Source organism: Pleurodeles waltl, chromosome 11, assembly GCF_031143425.1.
Source record: "Pleurodeles waltl isolate 20211129_DDA chromosome 11, aPleWal1.hap1.20221129, whole genome shotgun sequence".
NCBI lineage: Eukaryota > Metazoa > Chordata > Amphibia > Caudata > Salamandridae > Pleurodeles > Pleurodeles waltl.
The window spans coordinates 355,738,179-355,759,605 of NC_090450.1; the positions used below are offsets into that span (position 1 = coordinate 355,738,179).

General features: G+C 45.9%; 1 protein-coding gene across 1 annotated transcript in view; it reads right to left on the minus strand.

Annotated features, from left to right (window-relative positions):
- The window catches only part of AGXT (alanine--glyoxylate aminotransferase), an 879,854-nt gene that overhangs the window by 286,583 nt on the left and 571,844 nt on the right, over window positions 1-21,427 (minus strand). The window contains exon 7 of the mRNA XM_069213665.1: window positions 17,227-17,322. Coding sequence (XP_069069766.1) covers window positions 17,227-17,322 — 96 coding nt within the window. The remainder of the gene's footprint in view (window positions 1-17,226; window positions 17,323-21,427) is intronic.

A 21,427-nucleotide genomic window follows, 5' to 3' on the forward strand; every position in this document is an offset into this window, starting at 1 on the left:
ACCTTTAACATACACTGTGCCCTGCCCGTGGAGCTATGTAGGGCCTACCTTAAGGGTGCTTTACATGTAGAAAAAGGGAAGGTTTAGGCCTGGCAAGTGGGTACACTTGCCAGGTCGAATTGGTAGTTTAAAACTGCACACACAGATACTGCAGTGGCAGGTCTGAGCCATGTTTACAAGGCTACTCATGTGGGTGGCACAACCAGTGCTGTAGGCCCACTAGTAGCATTTGATTTACAGGCCATGGGCACCTCTAGTGCACTTTACTAGGGATTTACTAGTAAATCAAATATTCTAATCTGGAATAAGCCAATTACACATACAATGAACACAGGAGCACTTGCACTTTAGCACTGGTCAGCAGTGGTAAAGTGCCTTGAATAGCAAAAACAGAGTCCAGCACAGAGTCAAAACATAGCAAGCAGAGGCAAAAAAGACAGAGGAGACCATGCCAAGGATGCCCGGTCTAACATGGGGCATGTAGATTTGAATTATACTATTCAAGAAACCTACTGACAAAAGTATGTTTTCACACTACAATAGTGTCATCTGAAGAGCCAAAGCGAAAACATTCCATTTGGACAATTTTTAACAACAAGGAGAAATTGTACCACCAATAATGATTAAGACGAAAATTCAGAAGGTTTGAAGACTATACGTGAACAAGGTGTCGTAGTTTGGACTCTTGCTCTGAGCAAGACTGCTGGTTTAAGGATGAGAGTACTTTTGTTTGTAGGTGACTACGTCTTTCCTACAACAAGTCGCAACTGTTGTCCCAACCTTACCGGCTCACTAGCAGCAGCTCACCAGAAACACAATAGTAAAAGGTGATTTCTGGCAGCCGTTACTCATGGACTCGAAAATAAGATATCTCAGGGAGCGTCGTGGTTAAACGGAGATTACCCTTTTCTCACAGATATATCATGTCTCATAAAAACACAGGCAATGACACAGATGCAGTAAAGTTACAATATTTTGTATTTAACATAACTGCAATTTGCGATAAGTTGCATGGGCTGCATTGATTAGGATAATGAATAATGAAAGAAACAGAATTGTGAAGACAAGAGTCATTATTATAGAGACCCCCCACCATCTTGCAATATGTGGGAAAAATATATGAGATGTAATATGCCCTAATACCCTAATGTGAAAAGGCCTAAACTCCTACCTAAAGGAGACCTGGGTTTGTTAAACCTAATCTGCCAATGCCATGTCCATGAGAGGAGCCCCCAACCCTCAGTACCTTGGAATGAGGTCTCTATCTCAGACTCCGCAGGGACATGAAGACTGGGTCAGCGTCAAGACGACTACAGCATCGGTATCAGCGATGGTGGCAATGCCCTCTGGTCGGAATCCCTCTGATTATCTGTCTAAAGTGTGATGTATTTATACAGATCTATAAGGACCCCTGACGTAGGTCTGTTCCTAAAGAATAGATAACAGGCATGCTTGGGACGGCAATTAATATAAACAATCCCTCGAAAGTATAGAGAGGGAAAATCCCTAAGAGTGAACACCTACTGTTGGTTTGTCTTTGGTGTTTGATCTTGACGCCTTGACGCGGTGACACTGATAATGTTACCCATAACAAGTGGCCTATCTATAAACAAGGCAGCCATCTTAGAAGAAATAAATAATTAAATGGGCTAAGACAGAGCAACCTAAGTTGGTTAAAAGTCACTAGGTGACGGGGGCACGAGTCTGCAAGCCAGAGGCTAAGCTAACTCCTGTTATCCCATTAAAAACGAACTAGGATCACTACAAAGGTTACCTTCAGAGATTATCTTTACTTCAAGAGAGCAAAATATTATCACAAGGACAGTATGTTCACTCAAAATAAGACTAAAAAGGAAAACAACAGGATAGTTTTTGTCAGTAACCTTTCTAGTATAAGTAATAAAATGAACATTTTAATAAACTGTAATTGGAACATCTTGAATAGCGAAGATCACCCTATTTACCTTTAGAAGGAATACACATTTGAGGAGCAGGTTATTACATACCTGCAGAGTTGAGAAAGGCACCATTCAGCCTAGCATCCACCAGGCAAGGAGAGTAATACGCAACCATAGATGTGGGGATGCATATTTGCTCATGTTGTATGAGTTGTTCGGTGATCTCAGTAGAGTATCTCTCTAATCATATGACCAAATGCAGAAGCAAAAATATTGTCAATTTAAATATGTGTCCCTATAACAAAGTATACGTAGAAGGAACTGGACTTGAGTTACGTGTTATAGTGAATGTTCTGAATGTCAGCCATTGGAACAAAAAAAGTAGGGGTCAACTTGCTGAATCATTCTGTAAAACATAATCATGCACATTGTGACGCCAGGTTGTTTTAATTAGAGAGAACAGAAATTAAACATAGAGGAGATCATGTTAACGCTAAAAGAAGAACAAGAGAACAATTCCTTGTCCAAATTCAACTCTTAAGAGTTAGGATTGAATAGTAAGGAGGAGTAGGATTAGATTATTGATTGAGCATAAATGGGTGGGAGCACTCAGAGGCAAGAATAAAGGGAATTCCTCCTCTGTTACATGGTTGTGAGAGTTGTCACTTCTATTGAGGACCAATGTTTTTTTTTAGCACTGATAGTTTCTTATCAGCAAGGGCTAAAATGGAATATTTAGAGAACGATAGTCTTTCTTATTTATGTGATACCATTAATGAGGGACCCCTGAAACAACTGCTTTGGTGCTTGTTGGTATTTGTGATACTGTGTATTGAGTGAATTACTGAATATTAACTTGGTAATATTTAATTAAGATTATAGCGTTTACGTAAAATGTTGACCAGGAACTTTTGATTGTGTTCAATAGGAGACTTAATTTCAGTATCAAATACGTTCACATAAAAGATACAATGCCTGGAGTCAATATGGAGCATGACAGCTCCATAGGGACTATTTGAAAGCCCCGGCGAGAGATCTGATTTGATTCAGCAAATAGTTATCCATCTAATACTGACTAGCTGGCTGGACTATGAATCTTTTAGATATTGATAGGTTGTTGCAGGGTAGAGGATTACTTCTGACTAAAAAAGATTTATTGTTGAACTCACAACTCTGGAGTGAAATGAAGCTGATGGCAACAGGTGAAACCAGTGGTAATGGTAGTGATGTTACAACACTGGCAGATCAATATAATAGCATGTGTGCCCAGTTTAGGAATAGGTATAAGTTGTGACCCTCCGCATGAGTACTTTTTCTGTTCCTGCAGCTGTGTGAGCGTTAAACATTATCTCTGATGCGCTAGACCATTTAGTGAGTGTTGAGATTCTGAATGGGTACTGTTACAAGTAGTGAACATAAAAACTTGGGTTGTAATAGCAGTCCCCCTGTGAACTTACATGGCTGGGCCACATTTTTTGTGTGGTACCGGATGATACCCATTGGTTTGTTTGTTTGTTTTTAGAGTAAAAGTTTGATGAAAACACAGAGGTGGTGGTTTTTATGTCTGAGACTCAGCACAAGTAAACTAAATATTTCTCCTTATCGTATCACTGGAGGAGGAGAGTGCGATAAGGGAGAAGTTGGTGTAAGATTAGGCTTTAGTTAAGACAAATTAAATGGTGTTATTAAAAAGTTGCCCTCTGACACCTGATTTTTGGTTGATTTGTACTATGCATTCTTTTATAAATTATTTAGATAGATAGATTTTTGGAGATCCAAAGTCAAACATAGTATACAATACATATGAATTGGTAATGACTGAATGTAATAAAAAACATGGGTGTAATGATAACTCTACACATGCATTATACAGAATTATCATTAATCATACAATTGTTTCAAGTCTTGGAAGTGGCCTGTATTACATGCCTGGAATCAGTAATTGTAGTGAAAGACCTAGAAAAGGACATCAGTGGCATCAGCTGGAAATACATGTTTGCTGAGCGGAGAGACGCTAAAGGAAGTGGATATCTCTGCTATATGTGCCTCCTACAACCAGAGAGCGAACAGGTGGATTGATCTAGAAGCGGTGTTGTTATGTATCTTAGGGGTATACCCTAAGTCTAGAGGGTTAGATCCCCTATCTCTATGACACAAGGACTCAGTTCAGTGTACTATGTATGAGAAAAGCAGAACTGGTTTACTGCAATTCTACGCTCTTTCCTGTTTCACGGGGAAGAAATGCCTTTTGGTAAACAAAACAGTCCCTCTCTTAGGGACACAGTGGTATTCAGGAAATCAACTTTTCGTACTTGGAATGTCACACTCAAGCATATATACTAATAATGACACGATGTATGTTTATAAACATTTATTATAGTATTCTGCAAGTTAGTATGTGGGCTGTCACCACAAAACACGTGAAGCAGATTGCTATTATTAGGGTTACTATGAGAGTGAACACAGTAAACATTTCCACCATGTTTCCCAACCTCTATACTCTATTTATGCCACTACACTGAGAGCATAGAGTAAACTAAATTTGGCTGTTGTGGAGAACACGGACTGCCACCTTGCATAGCTTCAACACTGTGGGTCTTTGTGTTATAAGACTTTCAGCAAATGAGTAGGATGGGAGGAGGGAGAACTCTGTCAGCATAGATCAGCTGATTTGGCTTCTGCATGGGTGTCCAATTTTGGTTCCACACCAACTAGAAGTCTGAATCTGCCTTCTTTGTAGACAACTCTGGTGTGAAGACCTCTCTAATCTGATCTTAGTGTTTCTACAATAAACTGACCACTGCATAATCTAATAGGTTGTGAATGACAAGTGAGGCAGAAATGCAGTGGAAAAATCCAGCCAGAAACAGTATTCTTTGCATCCGTCACCTCTGTGCACATAGTGTGTAGCAGACAACCCTGAGCTATAGATATTGAGGACATCTTGGCCAGACTCAAGTCTCTTATTCTTTTGATAAATTAACAAGGAAACATTGCTCAAGCTGAATGCACCTTTGTGCCACGTAAACATGTAAATATCTCATTTAAAGCTGACAAAGGAGAATAACTAAAGTCAGACCAAAACTAAATTCATTTTAAAATGGAGTCGTGTTTAGAAATCTATATCAATGTCAGATCCAAGTGGTACAAAACAGGAACTGCCTACATGACTCACACAATAGAACCTTTGAGGGTTATTACGGGAAGAAAGAGTAAGAGCTTAGGTGTACGACTAAGGGCCAGATGTATCATGGAGGCCTTTTGTGATTCGGAAATAGCGATTTTTAAGAAATCGCTATTTCCGACTCGCAAAATGCCATGTATCACATTTGCGAATCGGTAATAGTGATTTCTTAAAAATCGCAAATGCTATTACCGAATCGCAAATTGCGATACCGGCCCCATTCGCACCTATGGCCCTGTTGGCTCATATCTGCAAATTTTTTGCATTTCCAAAATTGCGATTTCTTAACCAGAAATCGCAATTTTGGAAATGCAAAACCCCAGGGTGCTGGGGGCTTAAGGCCCCCTCTGCTGCACCCCAAAATTATTTTTTGGGACATGTAAGGTGCACACATGCCAAAAGGGCATGTATGCTTTACATATACATTTTAAAAAAGCATTTAAAATGCATTTTTACATTTTGCACATGGTTACCACCAGGTTCAACCTGGTGGTAAATAGCGATTCCTAAATGCCCAAATCGCATTTAGGAAAGACTTCATACATGTGCTAAGAAATCACAAATAAGGAATCCTTATTTGCGATTTCTTATTTAGAGAGTCGCAATTTACGACTCTCTAAACAGGGTCGCAATTTTAAGGCATTGCTATTTTAGTGATTCCTTAAAATTGCGTTCAGAATGTCTTTCATACATTCTGAACTTGCTTTTTGCATTCACAAACGGGCATTCGCACCGTTTGCGAATGCAAAAAAACTTGATACATCTAGCCCTAAAGGATGTAAATCTCATGATCTTGCTGTACGCTGATGATAATTTCATATACCTCAGTGCTGCAGAGTAAGGTTTTATCAGCCGGATCTAATAGAGGGAAATATGAGGATTGTTATTAGAGCATTTTAATGGTGTATAAACAGCTGGAAATCCCTACCCCTCTCAATCCAGGGTAGGATCCCCCTCATGGAAATGGTAATACTTCCACACTTAATATCCTATTTTTGAAATATCCCAGTGACTCTGCTCTGATCCTTTTACAAAGATACGGATGCAGTCATTATTGAGCCAATATGGCAGGATGGTTGCTACAGGGTGGCATACCATAAACTACACCTCCCTAGCGACAAGGGAGGATTTAGAGTTTTGGATTTAAAACTGCATTATATGACGACACAACTGCAGTGGACGCTCGATGGAAACCATCTACTTAACATGGGGGAGAACATTTATTAGGAAAAAGTCTGAAGTTGATAAGGATGGCCAATTTTAGCTAGGACAAATACCGGCAACATCGGCATATTCACCTGTGCTTTGGATCCAGGGACTCCCAGGCATGCAAAAAATAGATTGGAAGCATGCTATGGTAATATGGATTGCAGCTGAGGTGTAGCACCTAGGAAACTTCTTTGAGAGGGTCATTCTCAAACCGTTCTGAGAGCTGTTGGAGAAGTCTAAGGTGGCAGAGGGTCAATTTTTAACGTACAAAAAACAGTTGAAAAGATATAGGGGTATAGATTTTTTTTTTTTTCAGTTCTTTTCCCTCACTTTCCCTTTTAAAAAGCTTTGCAAAATAGTTTTTGTCTCTTGCTTTAAGTTATAATTAAAATGTTTTAAAGAAAAAAGACATTAAATTTGCCCACTGAACCCCCACCCCCGTGTTAACATAGACAGGTCTAGTCAGTGTTAACAATTTCAGTGGGTATTTCCCTAATGGAGAAATATGATTGCAAATAACTATCATTTTACTCTTTGTAATGTACAGCACATATCTGACATGTTGAGAATGCTGTTTTTCCATTGCAATTAACAGTCTTTCATCTGCATTCTCACACATCACGGATTCGTTTATCTCTGGCAGCAGTTGCTATTCTATAAACAACTTCCCTGCAACAGAATGCTTCTGTATATTATTTGCTTTCTGCATTCATCTGCAGATAGCATCGTCAAGGACTTTTGCATACCTTGAAGATATTTTCAACCTCTTCTGTTCATGGTGATAAGTACTCGTAGAATTATTCTGTTTCGTGTTTGATAATGAACATTCCGAAAGGGAACACATCGTCCATGGTGTTTGACGTAGCCTTTTTAAAGCTTCTGAATCTTTGCCTATCTATACCCTACACACCAGTTTAGTCTCTACAAAGGCAATAGTGGATTAGAAGGTCAAGTAATTACTGTCAGCTTTGGTTACATCACACGCAGAACTTTGGTGCAGTCCACCAGTTCCTGATCCATAGCCTTCCATGTGTCTAGAGAAAGCCAAGAGAACACTGGTGATCGGAAGCCACAGCACTTACTGTAGTTGAGACCATAGGAAATGCAGAAAACCTGATGATAGCAGTGTGGTGCAGTCCAACCCTCGGGGCTGCCAGCAGCTGATGGATTAAATCATGGTACTGAACTCCATCTCATTGTTTAGGGTCCTTAAAGTGATTTTGGTTGCTGTTTGCACTCTTTCCAGTAGTTATGTTGCCATTTGTGTCCAGTCCAATTCTACCCCTTGTCATTGGGTGCGGTCTATTGGTGTGTCCGTCAATGCCCCAGTTCTAGTTCCAGAGACCCTCCCCCAGAGCCAGGTCTGTCAGACACATTGGACAACTCATCCTACCACTTTGGGAGCTATCTGTCTCTTCATCAGGTCGTCCCAGTTTGTCACTAAGTCCTCCCATTCCGAGGCAACGGGGGTCTGGCAAACTCCCCTGGCCTCCTCCGCCTTTAAGACCTGCAGTTCAGCCCTGATCCATCTCGCAATATCACCTTTCCATTCAACCAGCGAGGGGTGGCTGGAGGCCTTCCAGCCCCTTGTGATCAGCCTTTTATAAAGAGCCAGAGTCAGGTCCAGGAATCGTCCCCTCATTTTCCCCCGCAGGGCACCAGCCTTGAGGCCCAGTAAGCACACAGCAGGCATTGACTGTAGTTCCGCCTCAAATAATTCTGACAAGACCGCCATCATCGCCCCCCAACCAGCCTGGAGTACCGGGCATCCCCACACCATGTGATCAAAGTCGGCTTCCTCATCACTACATCTGGGGCATGTCCTAGGGGTCCCCCCATATATACGGAACAGTCTGTGGGGAGTGAGGTTCGTCCTGTGTAGGTAGTTGTATTGGATGTATCTTAATCTCGTGTTGCATGAGATCGTCCGGGGACTAGCTAGTGCTCTGTTCCATTCTGCTTCAGACATGTCCCGCCCAATCGTTCTCGTCCATCTTTCTCTCAGTGAGTGTAGGGGGTCTAATGCTGCCTCAATCTGGGCTCGATATAGTTTAGCAACCAGATGGGGTTCCTCTCCTGAGGTCATCAGGAGATGTAACACCCCATGGACAGTGGGCTCCGCATTGATCGTATCCCAATGGTCCTTCAAGGTATGCACTAATTTCCTGTGGAGTAAAAACTGTCCCTGAGGAACTCCCCCCGATAGGTCAGTGAAGCTCTTTAGCACTCCCTCGTTGAACAGCCCCCCACTGTCACTACTCCTGCTCTTGTCCTCGGTCCCAGTCCCAGGCCCCCCTGCCTTTTCCCTCCCGGGTCCAGTGCGAGGGCCGATAACGGCAAGGACGGGGAGTATGGTGGGTCCACTCCAACCCTTCCCGTGCACCGTTTCCAACATTTCATTGCAACACTGCTCATTATGTTGTCCCCTAAGGGGGGAATCTTCCTACATTCGTGCTACAATCCGAGCTGTGTCTATCTCACCGTGGGCAGTACACAAATCGAGATGTCCCCTGCCCACTAGCCAACCAGCTACCCATTGTAGTTGAGATGCTAAATAATATGCCTCAAAGTCAGGGGCACCCAGTCCACCCATATGAGTCGGCCTACAGGTGGTCTTCAGTGCTGTGCGCCTACGTCCATCATCCCATATTAACTCCCTAAGAAAAGCGTTCAACTCATGAAACCACGCCGAGGGGACCAGTAGTGGTAAATTAGTGAAGTAGTAGAGTAGGCGAGGAAGCATAATCATTTTAGACAGCGCTACTCTGCCCATTATTGTTAACTTTAGTGAGCGGCAGAACCCAACCGAGGACCACAGGGATCGAAGTGCTTTGTCAAGATTACCATCCTGGAGATCACTTAGTTTGTGGAACATTTGAATGCCCAGATATTTGAAGGTCCGCTGGGCCCAGTTCATGTTCATTGGGCATTCTCCAGGGCGTGCCCCATCTGGTCGTATGGGAAATACGAATGTCTTTCCCCGGTTAAGGCAAAGCCCAGACAACGCTCCAAAGTCTTCCAGGATTTTCAGGACCCACGGAAGACCACTGCTCCCATCCCTCAAGTAAACAAGTATATTGTCGGTGTACAGAGAGACAATATGTTCGGTTGGTCCCCATTCAATTCCCCTACTTACACCTTCCCGCCGCAGTCGAGACGCCAGTGGTTCGATTGCCAGGGCAAATAATAATGGGGACAGGGGGCATCCCTGTCTGGTTCCCCGAAATACTGGGTATGCACTAGATATTGTTATGCCCGTCTTCACTCTTGCTAGCGGGAATGAATACAATAGGTCCACCCATTTTACCCAGCCCTCCCCAAGTCCCATTTTCAGCATCACGGCCCTTAGGAAGTCCCATCTGATCGAATCGAAGGCCTTCTCGAAGTCTACGGTGAGCAAGACCCCTGTTGGCGGCTTCAACTCGTTAGGCATATGCAGAACAGCGAAGATCCGCCTCAAATTCAGGGAGGTGTTACGACCAGGAACAAAGCCGTTCTGGTCCGCATGCACAAGTGTGGTCATGAGAGGGAGCAGCCAGCCAGCCATGATCTTACTAAGGATCTTAAAGTCGCTGTTTAGCATTGACAAAGGATGAACGTCCACTACCGATGCTTCTCTGGTGTTTGTCTTGGGGAGTGTCACCACCAAGGCCTCACGTAATGTACGTGGTAACTCCCCACTGTGTAACGCCTCCGTGTACATTTCCAAAAGTTGGGGGGCCAGTAGAGAATTATATTTTTTATAAAAATCCATGGGGAGACTGTCTGTACCAGGGGTCTTCCCGGGGGCTAGTTGCGCTATGGCCTCGCTTATCTCCTCCGCTGTCACTGGTCCCCCCAGGCTATCTCTCTCTTCAGGGTTCAGTGTTGGCAATGGGATTTGCTGTAAAAAATTATCAAAGGGCTCCATTCCCAGGTCGCTAGGTCTCCCATATAGCTGTGTATAATATTCCTTAAATGCATCATTTATGGGACCTGGACTGAGTCTGCGGAGTCCCCCCCCATCTAGTACACTCGTAATGGGCTCGCTGTACCCGCCTGGGCGCACCAGCCACGTCAATAGTCTCCCTGATATGCCCTCCTCCGATTGTAGGGATGCCAGATATTTTTGCCTGCTGTGGCACCTGATCTGCTCCTCAATCCAGGAGTGCTCTCTGCGGACCCGGTTTTATTTCTCATTCTCCTGAGCTATAAGGCCCTGTCTCGATTCCCCCTCATGCATGTCCTTCTCCAGGGTAGCCAATTCCCTTTCAAGTGTACGCTTCACCCCCACCGACTGCCCCAGACAGAAGCCCCTCGTCACCACCTTGAGTGTTTCCCATTCCGTGGCCCTAGAAGGGGTGGACCCGCCGTTTATCTCAATATATTCTGCCAGGTGGCAGCGCAGGGCCTCCCTGTATGCCTGATCCTCAAGTGCTGCGGGGGTTAATCTCCACAACGGTATGGGGGGTCTATCCTTCGATGCCCTCAGCGTCAGCAACAGGGGATTATGGTCAGATAAGGTGCGGGCCAGGTATTCAGAGCGTGTCATGTTACTCATAAGACCCGCTGTGCAAACCACTCTATCAATTCTGGTGTGCACTCGGTGGAGACCTGAGTAATCCGAGTAGTTCTTAACACCCGGGTGTTGCTCTCGCCAGACATCCATCAGCTCCCAAGTCTTTGGCTGTTTTATTTGCCACTGCCCTCTGCAGTGGCGGGGTTCACCTGTCCGCGTTTATGTCTAGTACTGCGTTGAAGACCCCCCCCAATTAATGATTCTCCAGTGCATTGGCGGGTAAGGTGACTCAATAAACCTGTCATGAAGGAGATCTGGTCCTGATTAGGGGCGTAAATGCAACTCAGGACTATCGTGGTACCATGTAGCCTCCCCTCCAGTATCACAAATCTGCCCTCCCGGTCTATGTTGGAAGCGTCTACCGTTAGAGGGACCCTTGCTCTGATCCAAATCAGTACCCCCCTTGCGAAAGCCGAGTACTCTGTGGCGAATACCTGTCCCCTCCATCTACGCCTCAGTTTTTCTCCCTCCCCCGATGCTAGATGGGTCTCCTGCAGCATTGCCACCTGTACTCCCCTTCTCTTTAGGTAGGAGAGAATTCTATGTCTCTTAGCGGGTGTGCCCATCCTCCTAACGTTCCATGTTCAGAGATTGTAGTCTGCCATCTCTGTATGTCAGTCTGGTAAAAGTGTCCCCGGCTCTCCCGGGCCTCGGATTCGTCCCTTCGCATATTCAGACTTTTGCTATAGTCGGACTTCACCACCCACTTTGCCATTTTAACTTGTAACTGTGTTCCCCAACTCCCAAACCCCAGGGCACCTCCCAAACTGTAGGTTGCCCAGTAACCTGTGCAACAGTGCAACTTGTTCAAACGTATGTCAGCAGTACTCGCCAGCCTGGTTAGGCAGGCGAGGTTCTGATCAGGGGGTTGGCCAGCTCCGGAGGGGCCTCTTGTTCTCACGTTGTGCCATATCTCCAGGGCCCTTTGCAATTTTGGATTAGCCCAGTTCGTTGGCCGTTTGCGGGGTCACCTTCGGGGCGCGAGCCGAGCACCCCGACTCTTCGGCAGAGGACACCAATGTGTCGCCCGACTCTTCCTCGGAGCCCCCCTGGGGGGACCCCTCTCCACCAATGCGGGCCGCCGCCTCCAGGGCCTCTTTCCTGCCCCTTTCTTTCTGCGTTTGTGTTGGTGCTAGCCGTGGGCGATCCCTGGGTCTCCGTCCCCCCGGGGCCCGGCGAGGCCCGCTCTCAGCCAGGCCCCCTCGTGCTGGTCACCCCGCTTGGGGTCCATGTGACTCCAGCCATTCCCATGCCTCCTCTGGGGATTGGAGGAACGTAGTCTTCCCTTCCAGCATCACTCTTAATCTGGCTGGATAGAGCAGCGAGTACTGGATCCCTTCCTCTCTTAAGGCCCTCTTGACTGCCAGAAATGAGGCGCGTTTGTTCTGAACCTCCATTGTAAAGTCTGGAAATAGTGTCACCTCCCCGTTTGCTATTTTAAACAGGCCAGACTCTCTGGCCTTCTGCAGGAGGATGTCTCTACCTCTATAGTGTAATAGTTTGGCGATCACAGCACGGGGAGGTCTACCAGGGGCAAGAGGCCTCGATGGCACCCGATGCGCGCGCTCCAGCGTGTAGAAGGGAGTCAGGGACCCAAGTGCAACTGTCGTGCTGAACCACTTCTCCAGAAATTCTATAATGTTCGTCCCCTCAGCCCCCTCAGGGAGGCCCACCACGCATACGTTGTTCCTCCTGTTCCTCCCTTCCGCGTCCTCAGCTCTCTTTTCAAGTCGTACCACTCTGTCAGCAAGGGAAGTCACTTCAGCCGCCAGGTCTTTCTGCTTCGGTACGATGTCCACCAACGTGGATTCCGTTTCTTTGACTCTGTCTACCAGTTTATGGTGGTCCGCTCTCAGTAGACCCACCTCAACCGCGACTTGGTTGATATCTCGTTGTAATGTTGACTTTGTGTCTTCTATCGCCCCTAGTATTTTATCAGTCAGCCAATCAAAATAACTTTATTCGGCGTTTTGCCATAAAAGTATACATACATACATAAAAGTCATCATAAAATACAGTACTTATAGCATTCATAAGAAGCAAATCTATTAAGTCTAAGCTTACCGCCCAAGCTTACTAAAACAGTATAAGATAATAAATACTTATAAAAGCGTATATAATGGTAAGACAATACAGTAATAAGACAATGCCTAATTTCTCTTAATAAATAGTCACATTACCAATTCATATCGATTTCTAATGGTGATAGCGAATTTAATAAAACTAAGAATAGAAATACACATTTGTTTGGATGAAAGGCTTTGAATGCCAGCCAATCCTTCTTTGTATGAAGAAGTGTGCAAGTTACGCAAAATGGGTAATAAAAAGGATTTCCTGGGAACTGAGTAAAGTTTACAAAATAAAATAAAGTGGCAAGTACTTTGTTTCGAAAAGTTATCACAAGGGCATGGCGGTAGTGTTTTTTCCCACACACATTTTATCGGGAACGCCACTCTAAAATGAATCAGATTAAAACTAAAAAGTACGAGTAAAAAATATAAAGAAGGGGTCGGGAACCAAACAAAATAAGGTTCTAGCAAGTCTGATGATAGGATTTGAATATATGAATTAAAAGAGCTCAATTTCTCTGCCACCTGGTATCTAAGATTCATAACATGCTCTTTATGTCAAAGTTTAACAATTTATTGCGCATTAGCTGGCAGGAGCTCTGGTTTAAAATACATATACTCCAAATCCAAGTTTCGGAAGCCATTGTGAACAAAATTTAGCCATGGGATTTTGTTACAGTTTGTTAGTGAAATACAATCATTTACGCAATCGTGTGTTAAAGTAGCCGCCGGATTTGACCATACTTTTATCCATAGCAGAAGTGGGGCAATATCTATCAAATCTATAATGTAGCGGATTCCCAGTTCCTCATGGCATAAAAAGTATTTTATCCAAGGTGTCTTGTACTTTAACTTGCGCTTGGTCCTGTGTGTCCGCTTCTTTGTGCTCCGGCGGCTCTGCGGGGTCCACTGTTCTGTTCCTGCGACGGCTCTTGGGGGACATCAGATGGATTGGGTGTCGCACCCCAGGGGCCCAGGCAGTGGGCTGAACGCTATTGTGAGTTCTTCTCCGTCCTTGCCACCGCACCCTGGTCTTAGTAGGCCGCTCGGTAGCCCCCAGTTGGCCCCAAGTAGGCTCCAGTCACCCCACGGGCCGCCTCTAGTCTCCGGTTGTAGAGCTGGGGGCTCTGCGCTTTCAGTTCGTGGCAAACTGCCACTCTTTTCAGCTCCGGTGGCCCTGACCGTTCCGCCGCAAACTGGGTGCCCAGGGCCCTTTAGTGCATTGTGGTCTTGGTTCGGACTCCCTTCCTCGTGGTATCTTAAGCACTTCTTCACTGTTCCCCCTGCAGCGCCAGCGTCACGACCAGGCACGCTCACTCACCCCTCGAGCTCCAGCATTTCCAGGCGCTCCATTCACAGCGCTGCTCACTTAGGGGCTGTTGGCGCCCTAGGATACTTGGGGCGGTCGGCGGGCTCCGCCCGTCAGGTAATCTGCCCTCTGTTTCCTTTGCAGTGCCGCCTCCTCACTCAACGTCTTTGCAGAGCCTTTCACTTTTTCGCTGGGTAAGTGCCGCCAGGGGGGGCCCAGCCCCACTTCGCCCCCACAGTCCAGCCTGCTCGCTGATCTGCTCCTGCCCCAAGCCGGGGTGCTCTTCCACCCGTATTGCGAGCCTTCAATGGGTCTGCAGGGGCACCCAGGGGCCCACCGGGGTCCTCCGCCAGCCGGGCCTCCCACTGCTCACTCTGCACTCGGGGGCTCCAGACCCACCCCCGCAGTCACAGCAGCCGGTCCGGCCCTACCTCGCGGCCGCGCCGCCTCCCTGGCGTCTCTGTGCCCCGCCCGGGCCAGGCATCGTATTCACGGGCCGGCGCCAATGCACACAGGGGCCGCACCCGCATCTGGCAGCAGCGCTGCTCCTCCGCTCTTCCAGGCAGGCACCCGGGCCCCCGCCGGCCGCCCCAGCACCTCCGAGGCAGCGGGGAGGCCCGGCCAGGGCCCCAGCCGCTTACAGGCCGCCCGTCCTCGCGGCGGCCCGGCACGCAACTCGAGGCCGCGGCTCCGATCGTGGAGGCAGGCCGCCAGCTCCCTCTCCGGCCGGCTGGCCCAAATCCACCAGAAACACTCTTCGGAGCCTGGGCAAGGGCCCAGCAGCTTCCTGGGCCAGCTCCCAGCCCAGCACTCCCGCTCGGGTCCGAATCGGCCCGGAGATGGCACGCTTCTTCTCGAATTTTATGTCGGCCCCTCCGGAGCGAGGGATTTAGGCGTGCGCCATCTCCGGACCCTTGGCCACGCCCCAAGATATAGGGAAATAGATAAGGATTTTCCCCCAGCTGATATCAGACTTGTTCACATTACAAACGCAGAAATAAAAATGTGGCAGTTCTCTGTAGGGGATTACTAAACGGCTTGAGGCAACCATTGACAGATTTCAAGGACACATGGCGATAGTAAAGGGAGAGAAATCATGGAGAGAATTCACAGTTGGGGATTGGGCCCTTGTGTTATGGCTTGAACCCAAAGTATCTAAAAACACACTCCTGAAATCAGTACAATTCAGCTACCCCCATATAATGTACCTTAAAACAAAGACAACAGCAAGAATGTAGGCAAGCCCCAATACGCCGTATATAAGATGCAGTCAAGTAGCAGTGGAATTTCAAAAGTGTAAAATTACTCAAAAGTGTAAGTTATCTTTTTGAATCAGGCAATATATGTATTCCGTCTGAGAGAGGAAGACACACATGAACCTGATCCACAAAGGTAACTTACAATTTTGAGTAAGTTTACACTTTTGAGCAAGGTTACTACTGCTTGGTATACACACACAGCACTTTTGTAGAAACTTAAACTTTGGAATAACTTACTGTTTTGTAGTAAGGCTAGCACTACATGTGACCAGCCACTGCTACTGCAGCACCCTCCCATAGAAAATATTAGAGGTGGGAATTTACTACTTTGGGGGTCATTCTGACCTTGGCGGTCCATGACCGCCATGGCGGAGTGCGGCGGTAGCACCGCCAACAGGCTGGCGGTGCTTCCTGGGCGATTCTGACCGCGGCGGTAAAGCTGCGGTCGGAAAAGGGAAGCCGGCGGTTTCCCACCGGTTTCCCGCTGGCCCAGGGAACCCGCCATGGCGGCGCTGCTTGCAGCACCGCCATGGGGATTCCGACCGCCTTCCCGCCAGCCTGTTTCTGGCGGTGTCCACCGCCGGAACCAGGATGGTGGGAACGGGTGCCGTGGGGCCCCTGGGGGCCCCTGCACTGCCCATGCCACTGGCATGGGCAGTGCAGGGGCCCCCTAACAGGGCCCCACAAAGATTTTCACTGTCTGCTTAGCAGACAGTGAAAATCGCGACGGGTGCCACTGCACCCGTCGCACCCCTTCAACTGCGCCGGCTCCATTCCGAGCCGGCTACATTGTTGAAGGGGCTGTCCCGCTGGGCCGGGCGGCGGTCTTCTGGCGGTCGGCCGCCGGCCGCGCGGGAAAGCCGGAATGGCCGCCGCGGTCTTTTGACCGCGGTGCGGTCTTTCGGCGGGAACTGCTTGGCGGGCGCCGACCGCCGACCGCCGACCGCCGACCGCCGCGGTCAGAATGACCGCCAAAATGTGTAAGTTAGTACAAGAGTGTAAGTTACTACAAACGCGCAGTTTGTGAATACATAAAAGCAGTAAACTTGCTCAAAAGTGTGATTTACTACAAAAGTGCAGTTTGTGGATAGCCCTCATAGTATGAGTTACAGGACTACTGGAGTACTAGAAAACTTGCTACAAAGTGCAGTTTGTGATCAGACAATTTATACAAGTTACTAAAAAATAATAAAGGCATGTTTGAAACCATAATTGTACCTACTAAGGCTGAGCCCTATTACATAAAAACCTGCAGATAAGAGATCTCCATATTAACACTGAGGGAACCAGGAGGAAAAACGCAGAATATGTCCTCCTACTCACAATAACACTACACAGAAGACCCTACTAATATGTTGCAATCCACAATATATGTCTAAAGTCTATGTCTATGTCTAAAGAGCATCAGTCCAGTATTGTTAATGGATGTGAGCTATCAGACGTCCAAAGAGACAGGTGCTCTCTGACAGGTATGTCTAACTCCTAACAATGCTTGTCTAACAAGCATAGCTCACTCAAGAAGGAGTGTGAGACATCTGACAGTTCTGTTTTTCTTCGAAAAGGGTATATTTTTGTGCACTACTTTTTGGGGCTAAAGAGATCTACAAGGTATGAGTCCCAATGATATTGAGACAAACATAACAGGTCAGTTGCTTCTAGATGGAAATGCACTGAGGGTTAGACGTAGAGGTGCTCTCTGGCGAATAACAGAAACATTTGATTAAAAACAAAAGGTCTCACATTCTTGACTTTCCATCACAGCCCCAGTAATTTGATAACCATCCCATGTCCACATAAAGAGAGGGGGGCTTTGTCTTTCTCCTGAAAATCTTCTTCCTGGTAAATAGAAAAGGCCAAGCATTAATTTGAATTGATGAAACAAAGTTCAGGTAAAGAACATAATATGGGATTACAGCAGTAATATGCTTCGCATGTGACAAAAGAGTAATAATGGGCTCATACATATTTCCTGCCGGGGATTTAAGTTCCTTCAGTCCTTGTGTCTCATTCACAACCTGGTTGGGAACCCTGTTCTAAAGTCATGGACTGCATTACTTTTCTCAAAAACCTTTTGTTACTTATAAGAACCGTGAGGCCTGCAACGCTCACAATCCCTCAGCATGCTTTTCCCCAGTTCCAAATTATAATCTCTGTCTTCAAATGCTGACTTGATTCCTTAGGGTTCGATACAAGGCATTTGCTGTAGTTTTGCATTGTGAATAAGGAAGAGCAAGGACTGGAAAATTTGAGGCCCAGATTTACTATAGGCTTGCGTTGTACTTGCATCACGCAAGATGACACAAGGCAATGCAAACCCTTAACTGGGATTTATTAAGCGACGCAAAGCTATCATGTGTGGCTCTGCACAGTGTAATAACTGCAAAGTAACGCAAGGCAACACATATCAGTGCCTTACATTATTCTGTGTTAAGGAGGCATTCCATGGACAGTATGGGTGTTCCATGCATCCACCCATGGAATTGAATCCCAGATGTATTAAGGTCAGTAAACCTGGGATTGTGTCAAAATGGTATACTTCTAAGACCCAGGTGTAACGAGGCGAAACATCTTTATTTCTCCTCGTTACTTTCTCTTACCATGTGTGCTGGATTCTGCAGCACACATCAAAGAGGAGTATGCTTTTACAGATTGACATAGAAAGAGGAAAATGCTTTTGCAGATTGTTTTTGTGAAGGAGCCTATTCTGTTCTTCACAAAAACAATCAATCTAATTAGCGCAGGCAACCTTTCGTCATAATCAGGATACAAGATTGCTGGCTTTGGCTCTATGAAGCACAGTGTGCACCAGCACAGGGAAATGGCAGAAATGGGTCCTATCTTTATAAATATGCCACATTTCTGCTCTCTCCCTGTCAGACAAAGCAACGCATGTTCCCTTGCTTATTTGCATTATGTGACTTTTTAGTAAATCTGGGCCTTAATTTCCGGAAAGCTATTTATTTCTTTCATCCTGCTATCGCTGTTTGTCCCACCCTGGCAAAGGAGATTTCCACGATGTCAGAGGTGAAGAAGCATTTTCAGAACAAATTACTTAATGTACCAGCGTTTTTTTGTGTCACAAACCCTGAATTTCACTAAATTACAGGCTTTGGATTTCAAAAAGCTGTAGGACAATCTACAAAATATATTTACTAAGTGTGAGAAGGACATTATTCCTGCAGATAACTTTTGTAGCTCATTTTAAATTGCAAATAGGAGAGAGTGTGAAAGGGCTGTCAGTTTATTTGCTGGTTGCAGTGGAATGTATGAAGGCTTTTAGGCCACAGTTGTGGATGCAAACTAATAAACAGTTACAGACACCTGACTTTGAATAGCACTAAAGTGGGAAAGGGAAGTTGTCCCTGTAGACAACATCCCATTTGGGGAATGCATACTTCTGTGTGCAAGGGTACAATTTTGACTTGAATGATTGGCTCTTGAATGGTTTCAAGGATTCAATGGGAAACCCTATAAGAATAAAAAGCTCTGGCAAGATAAGTTTCATCAGCACAATGACTTTCATACTAAAGGGAACTGTGCCGCTAACTTAGCAGCCAAAAGCTACAATTCAGACTGTCAGGGTAGCAGCTTTAACAGCTATCCGATGTAGATTGACACAGATATTTTTACAACCATACACACAGCCAAACAACACAAAAAGGCTTTCCTCCTACATAAACCTACACCCTTAATTCAGACAACACTCCTGTAGTTACTCTACCAGGAGTGGGAGACAAAATAAATCCTTAACCACTTCGCTGCCAGGCCTTTTCCCCCTCCTGTGCCAGGCCTTTTTTTGCCTATTTGGGGCAGTTCGCGCTTAGGCCTGCATAACTTTTTGTCCACATAAGCTAACCAAGCCAAATTTGCGTCCTTTTTTTCCAACATCCTAGGGATTCTGGAGGTACCCAGATTTTGTGGGTTCCCCTGAAAGAGGCCAAGAAATTGGCCAAAATACAGGGAAAATTTTGTTTTTTTCAAAAAAATTGGAAAAAGTGGCTGCAGAAGAAGGCTTGTGGTTTTTCCCCTGAAAATGGCATCAACAAAGGGTTTGCGGTGCTAAACTCAGCAGCTTCCCAGCTTTCAGGAACAGGCAGACTTGAATCCGAAAACCCAATTTTTCAACACAATTTTGGCATTTTACTGGGGCATACCCCATTTGTGCAATTTTTGGTGCTTTCAGCCTCCTTCCAGTCAGTGACAGGAATGGTCATGAAACCAATGCTGGATCCCAGAAACCTAAACATTTCTGAAAAGTAGACAAAATTCTGAATTCAGCAAGGGGTCATTTGTGTAGATCCTACAAGGGTTTCCTACAGAAAATAACAGCTGAAAAAGAAAAATATTGAAATTGAGGTGAAAAAAACATCAATTTTTCTCTACTTTTTACTCTGTAACTTTTCCCTGCAATGTCAGATTATCGAAAGCAATATACCGTTACGTCTGCTGGACTCCTCTGGTTGCGGGGATATATAGGGTTTGTAGGTTCATCAAGAACCCGAGGAACCCAGAGCCAATAAATGAGCTGCACCCTGCAGTGCGTTTTCATTCTATACCGGGTATACAGTAATTCATTTGCTGAAATATAAGGAGTAAAAAATAGCTATCAAGAAAACCTTTGCATTTCCAAAAAGGGCACAAGATAAGGTGTTGAGGAGCAGTGGTTATTTGCACATCTCTGAATTCCGGGGTGACCATAGTAGCACGTGAATTACACGGAATTTCTCAAATAGATGTCTTTTTTACACACACCCCTATATTTGGAAGGAATAAATGTAGAGAAAGACAAGGGGCAATAACACTTGTTTTGCTATTCTATGTTCCCCCAAGTCTCCCGATAAAAATGATACCTCACTTGTTTGGGTAGGCCTAGCGCCCGCGACAGGATATGCCCCAAAACACAACGTGGACACATCACAGAAAACAGAGCTGTTTTTAGCAAAGTGACTACCTGTAGGTTTTGGCCTCTAGCTCAGCCGCCACCTAGGGAAACCTACCAAACCTGTGCATTTCTGAAAACTAGAGACCTAGGGGAATCCAAGATGGGGTGACTTGTGTGGCTCGGACCAGGTTCTGTTACCCAGAATCCTTTGCAAACCTCAAAATTTGGCTAAAAAAACACATGTTCCTCACATTTCTGTGGCAGAAAGTTCTGGAATCTGAGAGGAGCCACAAATTTCCTTCCACCCAGCGTTCCCCCACGTCTCCTGATAAAAATGACACCTCACTTGCGTGGGTAGGCCTAGCGCCGGCGACAGGAAACACCCCAAAGCGCAACGTGGACACATCCTAAATTTTGGAAAAAAACAGAGGTGTTTTTTGCGAAGTGCCTACCAGTAGATTTTGGCCTCTAGCTCAGCCGGCACCTAGGGAAACCTACCAAACCTGTGCATTTCTGAAAACTAGAGACCTAGGGGAATCCAAGGAGGGGTGACTTGCGGGGCTCGGACCAGGTTCTGTTACCCAGAATCCTTTGCAAACCTCAAAATTTGGCTAAAAATACACATGTTACTCACATTTCTGTGGCAGAAAGTTCTGGAATCTGAGAGGAGCTACAAATTTCCTTCCACCCAGCGTTCCCCCAAGTCTCCCGATAAAAATGATACCTCACTTGTGTGGGTAGGCCTAGCGCCCGCGACAGGATATCCCCCAAAACACAACCTGGACACATCACAGAAAACAGAGCTGTTTTTAGCAAAGTGACTACCTGTAGATTTTGGCCTCTAGCTCAGCCGCCACCTAGGGAAACCTACCAAACCTGTGCATTTCTGAAAACTAGAGACCTAGGGGAATCCAAGGAGGGGTGACTTGTGTGGCTCGGACCAGGTTCGGTTACCCAGAATCCTTTGCAAACCTCAAAATTTGGCTAAAAAAACACATGTTCCTCACATTTCTGTGGCAGAAAGTTCTGGAATCTGAGAGGAGCCACAAATTTCCTCCC